This window comes from Podospora pseudoanserina, chromosome 1, assembly GCF_035222485.1.
Source record: "Podospora pseudoanserina strain CBS 124.78 chromosome 1, whole genome shotgun sequence".
Taxonomy (NCBI): domain Eukaryota; kingdom Fungi; phylum Ascomycota; class Sordariomycetes; order Sordariales; family Podosporaceae; genus Podospora; species Podospora pseudoanserina.
The window spans coordinates 4,508,343-4,524,680 of record NC_085920.1 but is presented as its reverse complement, the minus strand read 5'-3'; the positions used below and the strand labels follow the sequence as shown (position 1 = coordinate 4,524,680).

At 54.0% G+C, this 16,338-nt stretch overlaps 6 protein-coding genes across 6 annotated transcripts; 4 read left to right on the top strand and 2 right to left on the bottom strand.

The window, feature by feature from the left end:
* Positions 1-254: 254 nt before the first annotated feature.
* QC764_114180 (uncharacterized protein) lies at positions 255-3,296 on the bottom strand (the record flags this gene model as incomplete). Its single annotated transcript, XM_062942672.1, has 1 exon — positions 255-3,296. The coding sequence occupies one exon, from the start codon at positions 3,294-3,296 to the stop codon at positions 255-257; it is 3,042 nt and encodes a 1,013-aa protein (XP_062805513.1).
* On the top strand, positions 2,488-5,401 carry QC764_114190 (uncharacterized protein; the record flags this gene model as incomplete). Its single annotated transcript, XM_062942673.1, has 3 exons — positions 2,488-3,624; positions 3,676-3,920; positions 3,991-5,401. The coding sequence occupies exons 2-3, from the start codon at positions 3,877-3,879 to the stop codon at positions 5,399-5,401; spliced, it is 1,455 nt and encodes a 484-aa protein (XP_062805512.1). The 5' UTR covers positions 2,488-3,624; positions 3,676-3,876.
* A 258-nt stretch (positions 5,402-5,659) lies between these two features.
* Positions 5,660-6,887, top strand: QC764_114200 (uncharacterized protein; the record flags this gene model as incomplete). The annotated part of the gene is made up of 3 exons (XM_062942674.1): positions 5,660-5,858; positions 5,931-6,169; positions 6,244-6,887. 3 exons carry the CDS (start codon positions 5,660-5,662, stop codon positions 6,670-6,672), a joined length of 867 nt encoding a protein of 288 aa, XP_062805511.1. The 3' UTR covers positions 6,673-6,887.
* ATG11 (oligomeric, coiled-coil, peripheral membrane protein) lies at positions 6,823-12,038 on the bottom strand. The gene is made up of 3 exons (XM_062942675.1): positions 11,434-12,038; positions 11,261-11,372; positions 6,823-11,180 (listed from the first exon to the last, which is right to left on the bottom strand). Exons 1-3 carry the CDS (start codon positions 11,499-11,501, stop codon positions 7,155-7,157), a joined length of 4,206 nt encoding a protein of 1,401 aa, XP_062805510.1. The 5' UTR covers positions 11,502-12,038; the 3' UTR covers positions 6,823-7,154.
* On the top strand, positions 11,971-12,936 carry QC764_114220 (uncharacterized protein; the record flags this gene model as incomplete). Its single annotated transcript, XM_062942676.1, has 3 exons — positions 11,971-12,291; positions 12,370-12,514; positions 12,567-12,936. Exons 1-3 carry the CDS (start codon positions 12,156-12,158, stop codon positions 12,934-12,936), a joined length of 651 nt encoding a protein of 216 aa, XP_062805509.1. The 5' UTR covers positions 11,971-12,155.
* A 2,360-nt stretch (positions 12,937-15,296) lies between these two features.
* NHP6 (Non-histone chromosomal protein 6) lies at positions 15,297-16,265 on the top strand (the record flags this gene model as incomplete). The annotated part of the gene is made up of 3 exons (XM_062942677.1): positions 15,297-15,360; positions 15,439-15,656; positions 15,718-16,265. 3 exons carry the CDS (start codon positions 15,297-15,299, stop codon positions 15,745-15,747), a joined length of 312 nt encoding a protein of 103 aa, XP_062805508.1. The 3' UTR covers positions 15,748-16,265.
* Positions 16,266-16,338: the final 73 nt, after the last annotated feature.

Sequence of the window (16,338 nt, the reverse complement as noted above, 5' to 3'; positions counted from 1 at the left end):
CTAGAAGCGCCGTCTTAAAACCACATCTAATCGCCACGCTTTCCTATCTTATTTCAACCCTAATGAGCTTTTGCATGGGTCAACAAAATAGACACAGCCAAAAACGCCTTGCTATCCCTCATCCAGCATTCCGAACCAAAAAGAGCACAGCAGAAGTCAGCCCGGCATCTCGATTCACTTCTTGTCGCTAGTTGTCTCCTCCCCTCCCCTGCCCTGACCGATAGAGTGTTCTTTCCCAGAATGAGCAACGTTTATTAGTGATTTAAGCTTCCTAGTCTGAGCACCCGTCTTCTACGTCTGCGGTTCGCGCTACGGCTCCAGCGGGTTGCGACGGTCAACTCAGGGTCAGTACTCATAGCCGCGTCCCACAAGCCAATCATCCACTCTGTGACCTCGGGAGTCCACTCCTGCACAAGGTGCTTGCCTTGCCCCCCCGTGACCCACTCGTCCAACTTTAACGGAATCGTGAAGCCCCAAGAAGGATATTCAATATCCCAGTTACAAGGCTCACCTGGGCCGCAGTACGGAGGCTTGCAGTATAAGTGGCACATACAGGACTCAGCAATGTACCAAAGAGAAAGAAGAAAGACGCAAAGGCCGAGAAATGTAAGCTTGAAACGCGGCTGGTGATGCCACAGTCGAGGTAGAGGCAAGTGAACGTAAGTAAGGGTCGTTGTCGCGGTTGGTTCGTTTCCTTGACAGATGGGACACGGGGCATCAACGTCATGTTTGCTGTGAGTGTGTTCGGTTTCGGTAGCATCGTCGGCCGCACTCTTGAGATTGCCATGCGCAACTTGATCCTCCAGTCTCTGAATTCCCTGCTTCGCGGTGCGAATATTCATGATCCCGTTCTGCAGACTCCTGCTCATCCGTCTCAATCTTTGAGCATCCTGATCGCCTGCGTCCTTTTCATCATCGCCGCCATCGTCGGTCTTGATCTCAATAGCCTCGGAGCCGTGGCCTTTGGCGCCTTGTTTCAACATGAGGTCGGCGATATCATCCAAAGTGGAATCATCGATCTGGTTGGCTCGCTGTATTTCTAGTATGTCATCTCGGACAGTTGGTGGTTTGCCAGAATTGATCAAGGGTCGACCTCTCGACAGCGACCTTGCACGACGTCGGACAGAAATCGAAGAGGAACGCCTCGACATCCTGTCACCACGGGATGACTGAGTTTGTTTGGGCTGTCTCGGTACGCTTTCACCCCTTCTGCCTCGCTCCGCAGGAAATTCGTCGTGTTTGTCTGGCTGCGGTTTGATGACATCCTCCTCTCTTTTCTCAACCTTGACCGTCGCGGGTGTTTCGACAAAAGCACCTGTTACCCGAGGAGTGGGCATCGTGAGAGGATCAGGCTTGGAGGGTTTGGGTGTTTTGTCTGGCGTGACTTCATCTGGCTCCGGAGATAATGCCCGAAGAGACCCGCGTTCAGACTGGTTTTCATGTGGCGCAAATAGATTCATCTCACCTTCTATACGCTCTGTAGGGTCAGACTCTGAGAGGATAAAGCTTGACCGCTTTGTCAGGTTGGATTCCATCGAATCATTCCTCCGAAGTCCAACAAAACCGACAGTGGGTTTGCCGTCACCCTTAGCACCGGCTAACATCCTTTGTCGAAGACTTCCGCTGGATTGCCGAGGTCTTTCACGCCCAGACACACCCTCAGAAATGCCAGACGCTGGCAGGTCAGTGAGCAGATTTGTGATCGCCGCGGCTGACAGTCTGCGCAAGACATCTCGCGACTCATCTCTGCTTCGTGAGCCACGGCGTCGGATCCCTATATTTTCGCTAAGTCTCTGTTGTCTATCATGGTCATCGATAACTGGACCATCTTCATCGTAACTGTTTAGAGCTGCAGAGACCGAGTTCTGGCGAGCGCTTGGCTCTCGTACTTGTGAAGCAGAGTTGGCCACATCGGATCCCCTTCTCCAACTCTGTTCGTCCGGGGGGGAAAAAGAATGCAGAGGCTCCGCGCTGGGTTTCTGCCCCATATCGGGCGATGGCGAGCGCGACGTGAGTTCGGCGTTTCTCTCCCGGATTTTCCCCAGCTGAGCGGTGGTGATGGCTCTCCTAGACACTCTTTCAATCTCCCGCGATCTAATTTCATCCATCTTAGTACTTGTGTTGCTTCCGGATCGGCTTCGGGTTGTGAGGTCTCGATCCTGCGATGCAGTCTGCTCCATAACCTCGCGCGGCGCAGCGGTGAGTTCCGGCGGCTTGGACGCAGTTTCAACTTCGCAATTTCTGATCTCGTCGATCCGGAGATTCTTCCAAGAGTTGGGGTTGCTCTCGGGATCCTTATCACTGTGTTCAGCTTCGAGTGCTCGTATTTCATCAATCTTGGTGTTACTTCGACCGAGACTGACTGCAGGGCTTTCAGAGACCTGCAGGTCGCCAGCTGTGAAGTCGTTCTCTGCTTCCCATGCGAAACTCCTTTCAGGAGACTCTTGGTCCGGTGGCGCAGAGGTGGGGCGCAACAGCGGGTTGGACGCTGGCCGAGCCAAATCTCCAGCAGAGCCATCACTAAACTGGATCCAATCCGCCAGATCAGGCGTCTGTGTTGAGCTGCTCAATTCTCGCTTCTTCCTCGATAACAAGCCAGAAAACCTATTGCCGGCTGTTGTAGTCTTGCGGTTGCGAGGTGAAGCATTGCCCTCGGGACTGCCACGACTACTCCTCCGTACCAATCCTCTCCCAGTCTCTAGTATTCTGGTTCCCAAACCAGCTTTAGACGAAGCGCTGTTACTGTGTGAGATCGGTGCTTCGGGGTCTCCTTGCGCAAGGGCGTGCTGGCGAATCTTTTCGTCAAAGCTGCTGTCGGAAATGTTGCTTCGGAGCGACCGGGCACCAAGGCCCACTGACAAACCGACCCTATCCTCACCTACCGCATCCGTGGATTTGCTTGTCATTGTCCTGCGATGTTGGGTCCCGAGTGCTCCGACACCAGGCAGCTTTGACGTGTTCTTCTCGCTGGATTCCCGACGTGAGCGCCATGTTCGTGGCGCGGGACTTGGGGATCCTCGGGCTGCGGCCTCTTCCTCTTCTGTGGCCAAGCGGTAGGCATCTTCCATCGTAAATTTGCCTCGATGTTGGGCAAGGCGAGGAATTCTTGTGTTGTTCGGCGAGCCAACTCTGCTCTCAGCGGGCGCGTCGGCACCGGCAGGTCGGGTTCCATCATCATTGAGGTTTGGACGAGAGAATAGACTCCTCCGCTTGGAAGCGCTTGTAATCGTGAGCGGGGCGATCGCACGTGTCGTCTGCGCAAACCGGTGGTCGGGTTTGTCCTTGTCGCGGTCCATGGTGTTGCGCCTCAGAGTAGGTAGGTAGGCCAAGTGTCCGAGTGAGAAGGGCGAGGGACAGGGTGAATTGGTCAGATGCTGGACGGAGAGGCAGCGCGCCCTTGAAGTATCTGTATGTGCCCCTATATGTATCGTCGAAATGATTGATGGTTGGGCGACAACGGTTGAGGCGCGAATGCGTTGTCACAAAGAAAGCTCGACCAGATGAATCATGACAAGGCGCGGAACACATGAGCTGGAATTTGAACTGCGCGGGCGCGCATGGCGGGAATGACAGTTGCAATTGCAGCCCAATTGTCAAGTGAGAGCCATGGAATCTTCAAGGCTGCTTGCTGTTTCTGCATGTGCCTGGGTCTGACGAAATGGACAGACAGCACAGCTTGCCAAACTGGACGTGGATGGCTTGGCGCGTCGACGTATCCACCCCATGCAGGGCTGGCCGTGCTGGCCTGCGCTAGCGCCGTGAGGCTGTCCTGGTCCCCCGCAATGCCGCACCCCGTCCCGCCTTGCACTCTGGGCTGGCTTCCGCATTGGCGGGTCGTTTCAAAGTCTGACCATTTGATCCCACAAACATCTACATATGATGAAGACCGGGCACCGACAAGCCCGAGCCCTCGGGCCGTGGTACGTATGTTTTTGCTGCGAAACCTCAAGGCTTATCTGCGCACAAGACTCGTCTGACCACTCGTGACAGTGAAAGATACTCTTCATCGAGGCACGCCCTCGGCTTTTACAAGTGCGTGATCAATACTTGTCGTTACACAGTCCCCACATCCGGAGTTCAAGGCCAGTCTGTCTATGAGGTGTTTGAGAGAGCTCTCGCCAGCGTGGTTCTTGACATTCCGTCGCTGAGGGTGGGTATAAAAGATGAGGAAACATCCAGTCCATATTTTGTATTCCTATCAGCCATCAACCTCCACTTCCACCTCGAATACCACGAGGTATCGAAGGACCTCGACGTTGAGCTTATCCAAAAACTGGAGCATCAACACGATCAATACTTTCCTGATATCTCGAGCCGGCCTCCGTGGAAGGTGATCATTGTTTCCACCCCTCATCCAGCAAATGGGGTCCTTACCTTTGATGTCATCTTCGCAGTGCATCATTCAATAGCGGACGGCAGAAGCACTGCGGCTTTTCACACCAAACTCCTTAATGAGTTGACCTGCCCCTCAGTGCGCCCGATACAACTTTCCGACCATGTTCTAAGCCTCCCGCCCAGCCAGCAGCTCAGTCCCCCCCTGGAAGAGGCGGTGGCTTTCAAACAGTCCTGGGGTTTTGTATTGGGTACTCTTTTCAGAGAGCTCGGTCCCGCCTGGCTTTCAAGACCGTCGAAGGCAATCCCATGGACTGGAAAGCTAATCACCCCCGAGCCCTTCCAAACAAACCTTCGCCTGATTGTAGTTCCTGCGGAGGTGGCGCCATCTGTTCTCGCTATATGCAGACAACACGGCACGACACTGACACCCTTGCTTCACTCGCTCGTACTGGCTTCTATCGCCAAGCTTGTTCCCGCCAAAGATGCCCAAGCATTCTGCAGCTCGACACCAATAGATCTAAGGCCCTATATTTCAGACCATTCACCAAGCGGAAAGCCTGGAGCTCTCTTTGGAGTTCTAGTTACCACCCAGGCGCATCATTTTGAGTCACATGAGATCCATGGGGATAGGGACGAGGACGATATTTGGAAGACCGCAGTCAGCCTAAGGGGTCGAATGAAGAAACACCTAGAGACTGTGCCGAAGGACGATATCATCAGTATGCTGAGCTGGGTCACAGACTGGAGAAAATATTGGCTTTCAAAGATAGGTAAACCGAGGGAAACGACATGGGAGGTATCTAACATCGGGTCGATTCACAGCATCCCAGGTGGAAGCCATCTCCAGCCAGGCTGGCAGATCCGTCGCTCAATCATGTCTCAAGGAGCAATGGTCGCAGGAGCCGCGATAGGGGTCAACGTCGCCGGGGTTGCTGGTGGAGATATCTGTATCAGCCTGAGCTGGCAAGAGGGAATAGTCGAAACGGACTTGGTCGAGGGAATGGTGCTAGACCTGCAGCGCTGGCTCGGTCAGTTGGGTCGCGGAGAGAAGCTTGCCTGGAAATAGATGTTCCTGGATCTGCAAAGGCAGTAGCAAGTAGAAACAACGTCCTAATTATGGTCGAGATGTATGTAAGGTATGTATTTAAGTTACGGAATACAGCCAGAGTGCCGTAAATTACGGTAATCAAATTGATCCTGGCAAAAACTGTGGGTGGACCCCAACCGAACATTATCCATAGCTCCTGGTCTCGATTTTTTGGAGCTGTGATTCCAATTCACACGCCCGTGGTCCGACCCTCCAAGTCCCATTCAACCCGTCACGATGGCGGGACCAGTGGTGAGCAGATCGCCAGCATGCCTTTGGTGCGTGCGGAGGCTAGCACAGCCCTTTCTATCCCCCAACGGTCCCGTCAACTCCCTCCCACTGGTTCAAACTCGAGCAAAGTCCACCCATCTCGTCCCCAGCGACAAGGGAGTTGTCGTCCGCCTGTTAGCAAATATCCCCAAGTTTGGCAGGAAAGGTATACTTTAAACCACTGCCTCCCCTCACAAAATTCAAAGGGAGGCTTGTTAATCCTCTTCTTTCCATTTAGATGCCATCTTCCGTGTCGAGCGCGGCCGCATGCGCAACGAGTGGTTTCCCCGCAAATTGGCGGAATATATGACTGTGGCCCGCTTCAAGGAGCTCGGCCTATCCCTCAAGAATGATGTTGGCGAGAGGGACCCGACGTTTGTCGATATGAAGGTGCTGGAGCAGTTGCCTGCCGCGAAGCCACCTGCCCCGGTAGCCGAACCTCAGCAGGCCGCCAAGCCTGTGAAGAAGACCATCAAGGTAGGGGCACTCTTCTCGTTTCCAGCGTTTGATAAAGGTCAAATTGTTTTCTAACAACGGTGGCTGGATTGTAGCCGGAGAGAGTGCGTGAGCTTCTTGAAAGGCTTGTTCCGAAAACCATCACCTTCTATCGTATCCCGATTCCTGCCCCGCCATCCAATACGGCAACCATATCACCTCTCGTCGCTGTTGCCGCGGCCCAGGAGACCCCACAGGGACCCCTCGCGATCTATGGCTCTGTATCAACCAAGGACATTGCGAGTTCGATAAAGAGCTGCATATCTGCCGACGAGGACGGGACTCAGATCAACATCGAGCCCGCTCATGTCACCGTGCTAGGTTTGAAGGACGAAATCAACAAGATCAAGGAGCTAGGACGCTTCGAAGTGAAGGTATCGATTGGAAACTCGGATCTGGAGCCTATCACCAGGTCTGTCGAGGTTCTCCCCAGTGAAGAGAAGACACAAGAGCCACGGCCAGCGTCGAAGAAGACTGCCGTATAGGAAAGACAAGGAACGTCCCATGCCAACGGCCGGCTGGTAGCCTGTCAACACTAAGTTGAATCAGGGGAGTGGACCGGGCTGGATTGTATAATTTAACTGTAACTATCACTGTGTACATACACGTGTACCATTGCATGCACCGCTTACGACATATTACGAAAACATTCTAGCCTGATGATGCAGCAGGGTCTGCCATGACTTCCCTGACATTATTCCATGTTGTTTGACTTCGTTTCTGCCCCTGTTTTACGTATGTGATCTTTATAAACCCTTGGGAGTTGCCAGCTTCAAACAAGCCTCAGCTCGAGGGCTGCCTGTACTGTGGTCCGATATCGTAACGAGCGTCCAGGTTCCAAAGGGAATCCCAGACTACACTCTTCTTTAAAAGGTCGGAAGGGCCAACGCTCTGTGCAGGCTGCTCCAAGCTGTGAGAGACCCGCTTTTCATTGAGCCTGTCAACACTGGTAATGCAAAGGTATGCTTCAGGGTCCGATGAGGGAATCAAGTGGGTTGCGCACCTCAGAAAGCGATTGTCGCGGCTGTTGGGCTGACGCTGCTTCCGTTGAGCTTCCTTCTTCCCCGTCGGCACCGATCGTCTGCCTAGCATCAACTGCTTGAGTGGTAACCTGAGGCACAGCATGCTGTTGTATAGGACTTGTGGCCACCGGAGTATCGGCTGGCGCAGCACGGAGAGAGTTTGTCTCACTAGCGACGGCACTGTCCCGACCTCGAGAAACACCAATCGCAAAGGGCAGGGCCTTTCTAGAGCCCGTACTAGAGCGACGGCTCTCGAGACTCTTGGAAAGTGTCTTGCTGACCCCCTCAATGCCAGACGGCGCAGCTCCACGACCCACAAGCCCTCCAGACTTGGACCCCGACCGCCCATGGGTGTGCATGTCAGCCATGGCCTCGACTTTGTTGGCAGCTACCGTCACTGTAGACTTTGCAAGGCCCGGCGTATTCGGAGCACCTGGCTTATCCTCCTCTGCATCGATCAGATACCACCTCAAACCATCAGACAGGCCGAAGGGGTTGTCATTGTCGTCCTTAGATGGCTCCGCGTCTGTAGACAACCGCCTCCTTCGATCTCCAGGCTGATGTTGCAGAGATTTGGAGAGATCCACGACGCGATCCTGGATCCGCGAGATTCTGGCAACGATCCACTCACGATTGTCCAGCCTGTGCGACTCTTTCTCGCGAAGAAAGTAATGGGGACAGCCCACATTGAATGCCGCCCAAGCACCTGTTGCCTGATTCTTGGTAGGAAGAAACAATGCCAGGTCGCCCTCCTTGAAGTGTTTGAAGGCGATCTTGTTGTGAGCATCCTTTTGCAATGCGTGTGTCTTGTCCCGGTATCCTCGCCACTTCCGGGCAATATTTTCAATATCTCGAACGCGGCGTATCACGGTTTCGCAAAAGGCATCCATGTCAAAGTAGCCAAGTGATTCCAAGAAGGCGGTATACCTTGCTGACTCGCTTTGTCTGTTGTTGCTATCCATCCAGTATAATAGCTTCAGGTCGGCACTGTCTGCAACTGGGCGCAGGTTAAGGGTGCTGGAGCGTCGAAGAGACATGCTGGGATCCAACTCACTTGTGCTTTGAGTCGAGCGTTCTGCCCTCGGAACCTTTTGTATCGTCATGTTGCCATCCTGACGGGTTACCGAAAACCCGAGCCGCTCAAGGAGGCGTATCAAACATTCGTTCTGGGCGTATAGCCTTTGGGTAATTTCTTTTGCATGCTCGGTCCGAGATTCAAACCAAGCTCCCAGCTCCGACAACCGGACCTGCGATTCCTTCAGCTTCTCCTTGAGTAGCCGAGCGCCTTCTTCCATGCTGCCGACCTGCGATGTGCGCGACGCCAGCTCCTCTGTGATGACCATGATTTTCTTTTCTTGTTGCTCGAGCTGTTTTCGTAGAGACTCTGTACCAGTCTCACCATCGGCCAACTTCGAGCGCAGCTGTTGGAGTTGGCTGCGACTATCTGCCAGTTTGCCTTCTAATGCAGCTACCTTTGCCCTCTCCTCGGAAACTGCCTTGTGCAAGGTATCGAATCTTGCTTCCAGTGATGCCCTCTCCGCCTGCGCAATCTTGGCTGCGCTCTGAGAAGAATTGAGATCCAGGCGCAGAAGCGACATATCTCCGTCTAGCCTCTGCAGTCGAGACAGTACATCGTTAATTTTGCCAACAATTGCTTCTGAAAGCTTAGTGGGATCGACCGGGATGGATGCGTCTGGCGCCAACAGTCCCCAAAGAGAATGTAGCGTCTTGACATGATGTCCCGCTTCCTCACTTGTCACCTCAACCTTCTTTACTAGGTCTTGCCGCTCGTCTTGTGCGTGCTGCAACTGCCGCTCCTGGGCCTCCAGCCTCTCCCGCTGCAAGCCTGTTTCCTTACGAAGGACCTCAACTTGGCCTTCAAATTTCAGGAGGGCGTCCTGCTTCTCAAGCACCTCGCACTCAAGAAGGCGAATCCTCTCATCATAAGAGGTTTTTTCATGCTCCCTTGACTCACCATAGTGTTCAATCTCGTCTTCTGTGTGCTCCAGGCGCAGTTGCAATTGCCGGATCTCCTCCTGGAAAGACTTTCGCTCCTCCACAAACTCCCGCTTTTGAGCCTCCATATTTTCCAACAGGTCCTTTTTCGTCGAGTTGACCTCGCTCAACTGGCCCTTGATATTGTTATGCTGGGCCACCTGCACATTCAATTCCCTTTCTAGACCCGCCGACCTCTCCTTCTCGGCTGCAAGGTCAGACTCGAGCTGCTGAATTCGTTGGGCCAAAACGTCAGCCGCCTCAAGTGATCCTCTCCGGTCGTCTGCGATCCGAGGTGACCGGACCGATATTGTAGAGTCATTGCGGTCCGGTAACTGCTGGCTCGGGACCTGGAATAGATTGCCGATACTTGGTCGTGATGCTTGGGTTTGGCGGTGAAGCAAATCCTCCAGACGTCGCACCCGACTTTCTGCTGTTTTAAGCTTGCCCTCTAGCTTAGCTTTCTCATCTTGCAACGTCCGGAGTAGGTCGTCATCACCGCGAATCAACAAGCCACTACGTCCGAGGGCAGCCTCATGCACGCTGCCGTTTTTAAAGGCCTTCATCCTCCTGGACTGCTGTCTTGTAGGGTTGTTCAGCTCTGCCACCAGCTTTCCCACGTCATTCACGATCTCGGGGTCTGCCTTTGGTATTTGTAGGAGCGCAAAGAACTCTTCCAGGTCCCCTCGAGTCATTGACGGCCAGCTCTCTTCTTCTCCGAGCAGATTTACTTCCAAGCCGGGTACATTACTCTCCGACGTTGAAGTTTGGGGCTCATATGTGTTCGCAATGGATTTGTACCACTTTCTGCGCCGCTTGATCTCCTCTTCTTGAAAGAGAGCCATCTCGTTGGCAAGGGTAGACGAGTCTTGCTTGACCTTTTCAAGCCACTCGCGGCGCCTGATCGCCTCAACGACAAAGGAGGCGTACATGTACGGACTTTGTTGAACGAGACGGAGATGATCAAACGTGGAGAGCTCGTCTTCTTGGTTGACCCCATTGATTTGAGCCTTGACACTGCTGCTGAGCGACGTGATATCGGCAATACTCCGCATGAATTCTGTGGACTCGGCCGCAAGAGTATTTCTGGCTTGTGTGGCATACTGGAGCATGTTGCTCAGTTCGACCGCTCGCTTTGCCATGCTTGGCAGCAAGCGCTCGGTATGGTTGACCGCAATCTTTGAAATTTGCGAGAGGGCGTCCCGGGTCGAACTCGTGGACTCCAGCGTCGTTTGGTAGTCCGTGTCTATTTTCTTGGCCACCGCTTCAATATCCTGCAATAACTGATGTGCGTCACGAGAATGGTCCATGGCTGACCGTGCCATGGTCCTCTCAAACTCCCGGAAGAGATCCTCAGCATCTTGGAATAGGCGTATTGCAGCCTTGTCTAGATCTGCGACCCTGTTGTTGAATTTGCGGAGGGCTGCTGGCGCCAAACGGCCAGCTTTTCGGGTAGTTTCCAGATCAATCAGGTCTTCCAAAGTGGTCTGCCGCTGCAGCCTTGCCTTAGTGCCGCTGACCTCCTGTCCGGTCATGAACCGGACCATCGCCGACGAAACCGGAATGCTCCGTGCAAGCGATAGATACTCCTCCCATCCTGTTGCCAATGCCGCATAGTCAGCCCGGGCTGTGGGAATCCATCTCGTGAGCTCTGCATATTTGGGCTCCAGGCCTCGGATGACAGACTCGAGGTTGGTGACAGCCGCATCGAGACAACGGAGCATAACATCGATTTCGCTGTAGCGGTCATCTGCGGCGGTAGCCATCTGCCTGCAATCTTCCACCACCCTGAACGCCCAGACCTGGCGTGCCTTGTACAACTCTTGCCATGCGTGAATAGAGCGCGAGTCTTCGATCAAGTCCGGGGCGTCTGAGACTCTGTATTCCTTGGGTATAGGGAGCTCGGACCGGGCAGGAGGCGGTGTTCCTGGGGACGATCCTAGGGCTAGGCGACTATCGTAAATGTAGATTTCTTTCTGTTCAACGTCGTTAGACCAACCTCATCACGCTGCACATGTCCTCCCAACCCATATCCACAGGGCGAAAGCTAACTAACCTCGGTGTAGGTGGCTTGGGGCTTCAAGGGCCTTCCCTGGGGGGTCAACGCGATGATGTACTGTGCGGGTATAGATAAATTCAAGGCCACGATGGCCTTGAGGTTGTCCAAGCTGCTCAAACTGTCAGCATCTCTCACGGGTACAGCGTAGCAGTAGGGGAGGGGTAACGCACGATGAGGCCTGGGAAGCGTCAAGATGCAGGCGCTGACCCGTGTGGGCAATCAACACCTGTGACGCCATATCGACACATGCCTTTCAAGAATAGAACGGAATACAAATGGAAAAGGCTGGACCCGTTGACCAGAGTTTCGCAACGGGCTGCGGCGGGAGGAGACGGTGCGCAAACGATAAAGGCCCGTCTCTTTCTTATCCCGAGTGTTTTTGTTCAGCTTCACCGTTCAGTGTTCTGCAGGTGCAAAGGACGGATAGACACGCGGGATGCCCGGTTGGCAGCAGTCGGCCGTCTCCCGTAAGAAGAACCCAGCCGACTTCACACCTGTGGGTTGAAAAAACACACAAAAATTGAATCAAGCTGCCCTGGAGGCTCCAACCTTAAAATACTGATGGTGGAGGTTAAGGTAAGGTATAGCTCAAGAGCGCACATGCCGCCGAAAGGCAGACAGGCTGTGGTTGTGGATGATTACCGTATCTTGGTCGCCCCAGGCTGCTCACCAAGCCACCTGGGTTCCACCAAAAGACCACCTGCACTACTCCGTAGAGGGGCATCCATGTTAAATACACTGTGCTCTCAAGCTAGCTGCACTGCTACGTCATGCAGACCTAAAAGCTTCCTGCTGCTTCAAAGGTGAAGACCGCGTCGAGGCGCGTCTGGCTCACGTGTGGACCGGCGAAGCATTCACCACGGGATCGAAATTTACAGCTCTTCCCACCAACATGGCAGCAATCAATGCAACGACCTCTGTACCCGAGCTGTCCCAGGCCGAAGCCGGCGTCCTGGAGCTTTACGACAAGGTGCAACAACTCCAGCTCCAGTTGGCAGTTCTCAGAGCACAAGAGCGCTACACCCAAGGTGTGTATGAGACTTGCCAGCATGACCGAGATGGTGCGTGCCTGGCACATGCTCTGTGGCTAACTTCCTTGTTTAAAGGGAAAGGATCACCAGACGGTCGAACCCGGCTGTTAGAAGCAAAGGCATCACTGTCACTTCGCGACATAGTTATCGAAAGCGTCGTGGCGGTCCAGCCAACTCTAAAAGCCGTCCACCATGCCACTCACACCTCGCCTGTTGAACGGTGGGTGCTGCACTGAGATGGAGGCCCAAAGCTGTCGCTAACCAATACCTAGGGATCTTTTATCCCACATCGAGCAGCGCGACCATGCAGCAAAGCGCACCGCTGAGCACTGCTCGGCCCTGCACTCGGCCATGGAGAAGCTCGCAAAGGTTGAGGTTGAATATCTAGAAACCAAACAGCGAAATGTGGAACTCGCATCGGAAACGCTTGACCTTGCTGCTGATAATGTCGGGCAAGAACCCAACAATGTCAGAAATACACAGCTCAAGATGGAACTGGACACATTAGAGACCCAGCTTAGAGCGACGCGCGGAAAATGGAGAGTGATGAAAGGCACAGCTAGTGCTATCGTCACTGGCAGCGGTCTTGACTGGGTTCGGGATGAGCGTTTGCGCGAACTGGTGCTCGACATCGACGATTGAGGAGGCTTGGCTTTGAGAGGCATCTGATAAAGGTAGTTTACAGGCAACCAGCAACATACCATGCAGTATGTATCTATTGATGGCTAAGAGGCCATCACAGAAAGCGATGCGCCGTTTGCTTAGGTAAGAATCAAGTGGTGGATAGGGCAACGGCCCGGGGACTGGGTGGTGTAGGCTCTGCGTGGCGGGACAGATGTTCTGTGCGCGGAAAAGGATTCCGATTTCGTCCAAAACAGGTTGCCTTCCCCTCCTTTCATGAGAGTGGTGTCAACCAAGCTGAGAGGAGTAGTTACCGTGGGAGTGTGGATGGCGTTTTGTACGGTTACGGACATTTGCCTACTCTCATAATGGCCGTCTTTGACGGTTCCACCTCTGCTCCAACCCTCACCTTCCGTGCCCGATGGAATGGCGTAAGCTGCTGGCTGCTGGGTGGCCTTGAAATAATCTCGACGTCGCGCAGACGAGTTTTGCCTCGCTTCTTGGCTGTGGCTCTTCGTTGGGGGAGCGGACTGGCAACCTGCCCAGATGGGGCCAGTGGCATGTTGGGGTGACGGGACTGGGTGACTGGGTGCGAGTGACCAAGCGCTCCGAAATCATCAAAAGGTGTGTGATTGACCAACCATGCCAACCAAGCCGATAAGGGAGAGGCGCAGACAGAGACGCGCCCATGCTCTTTGAAGGACGGGGAATTGTGAGGGGAGAGGTACGGGGTACTTGGTAGGCAAAGGATTTCAGCACCCATAAATGTACCTGCCCATGTTGAAGGGAACCGTGCACCTATCAGACGCGTTCTGAGCACCTCACCTGGACTGAGGACAGCCCCAGGCCCATGAAGGCATTTGCTGGAGCTGCCTATGCCTCACCTATTGGTATCCTGAGGTAGACAGATGAGCTGTTGATTGGTTCTGAGCCAGCAATGTATCAAGACGGCGCCGGCAACCAGCAAGAGGGAGGACCGTTTGCGCTCACCGCAATATCCTGCTGCTGCCGCTGCTGCTGCCGTTGCCGCTTCTCTCTGTTCGCCCTGCAGCTTGGTGTAACACCCGCAACAACCTTTTGAGAGGTAAGCTGTTTTCGTGTATGGATGACATACTCAACCCTTGGGCTGGACGTGGCCATGACTGCGACAGAATGGCGAGCTGGGCAGGAGCGAGTTGAACTGGCCGAGGTGTCGCAACGAGCAACGAGCTTCCGGCCGTGGTGTAGTAGGATGTGTCGGCGGGTTGCAGGTGAGAGCAAGAAGGGACCTTCTGGTGTAGTGGTATAAGACATCACTGTCGACGCACGAGAGGGAAATGTCGCAGGTACCGGGTACGAAAACGCACAGTTCGGCTGTACAAGGACCCTTGTACTTTGTACTTTGCAGTCAAGGGCCCAAGGGCTGGCCGGTGCGTTGAGTGGGTGCCAAAAATCAGGCCCAAAAAAATCAGCCCGGCTGCAGCTTTTTTTTGTTACCAGGCATGAGCGGGCTGATTTGAATCAAGGGGCGGGCGGGGTGAGGGAGCGGGCCTGCCTCTAGAAAAATCGGCTCCCCAGCGTCCCCCTCCCCTCTCAACTCTCCTTTCCTTCTCCCATACAAACTTGCACCTCACACAACTCCCAATACTGAAGACCGCACAACTGCGCATCCGGTGAGTACCTCCCACTGCCCGCCATTCCCCGCCAAACCACAAGTACTCCTGCCCTGCTCCATTGGCTTTGCGCCTTTTCTCCATTGCCCTTCCCTTTTAGCAGCAATGACAGCAACAACAAATACACAGCAACAACAAGCAAGCAAGCAATTATCTGCCTCCCCGCCGCCCAGCACCTTGGGTCATTGTCATTGACTCTCCCTCCTCATCCACCCACCCGACGCAAAGCCTGCCTTCGGTTTATGCTGCACATCTCCCACCCACTACTCATCCTCCTCTGATCTCTCATTCCGCCCTGCTCTCTGCCAACCCAGTTCAACCCTCGGATCAAAACAACGACCTGGCATACTGACCTGTCGCGCACTTCCAGCACCAGCCCACATTTCATCATCTGACTCCCTTCAAACCCGTTTCAGTACGTATCTTCACATGTTCTCTTCTGATTTTTGAGCTTCGCGCCGTGTTTTGATGCCGTCGTCGCGCGCAATTGCGTTTGCGACTCTGGGCCACTCATCCATTCGTCATCGGGGATGGGGCAGCTCTTGCGGCTTCTCTCACCACGCGACGCGCGCGCATGTTGCGCCTGTTGCTTGAGAAAGCCCCCCTTCGCACCATACACCCCCCGCAACACGCAGTCTGGCCTCGCATTCCTTCTCGCATTCCTTCTCACATTCCTCCTCACGTCTCACAGACTAACATGGTGCTGTCGATAGATTCACATCAATCATTATGCCTAAGGCCGCAGTTAAGAGCAAGGCCGAGCCCAAGGTGAAGAGGGGGCGGGGCAAGAAGGGTAAGTAAAGAATGGATCCTTGGCGCGTCCTGGCGCGTCTTGACCTGGCCTGGGCCGTGAGCTGACCAGCCTCTGCAGACCCCAACGCTCCCAAGCGTGGTCTTTCGGCGTACATGTTCTTTGCCAACGAGCAGAGAGAGAACGTGCGCGAGGAGAACCCTGGTGTTTCCTTCGGCCAGGTTGGCAAGATCCTCGGTGAGCGATGGAAGGCTCTCAGCGACAAGCAGCGTGCCCCGTATGAGGCCAAGGCTGCCGCCGACAAGAAGCGTTATGAGGATGAGAAGCAGGCGTACAACGTAAGTCTCGCCTGAGCATCACACCTTCCCAGGGTGCAAGATGGTTGACCGGTTCGCATAGGCCGACGGCGACGAGGAGGAGTCGTCGTAAATACACTCTTTTCTCGCCGACTCGTTGCGCTCGCGGCAACTAGTCTTGAAAAAACAAACAAACATATCCAGTCAATGCAAAGGCGGTGCGACTTGCTCGGCGCCTTTTTTTAAACCATGTATCTTTGGGTTGGGACGGTGTTGCTTGGGGCACGGCCATGGGATTTCAGTGCTTCTCTTTTTATTTTTCAGTTATTTTCCGGCATGGTTTTTGCGCGAGGTTTTGCTATGATCAAAGGAATCTTTCAGGGAGAGGGAATCTTACAGATGACTTCTTTTAGGCTGGGGGACCGCATGGGTCCATGAGGGGTGTGATGCTGGCCCCTTAAGCTACTACCTACACATGTATAACAACTATTCAAGGTTTCCTTTTCTCATCTCCTGGGCCTCGAGACAACAATGAGCCTTTTACATAATATCATGTCCCCCAATTGTAAGCATGTTTTTTGCAATGGTTCCCAAACATAATCTGGGGCCGCAGTCGACGACCTGGGACGTATGGCCAAACCATTGTTCGGGTGTGGTTCGATACTTCGCTCCACAGGCCAAAAAGCTCACAGCAGTTGCTGCTCACGTGAAAATCACGCCCCCT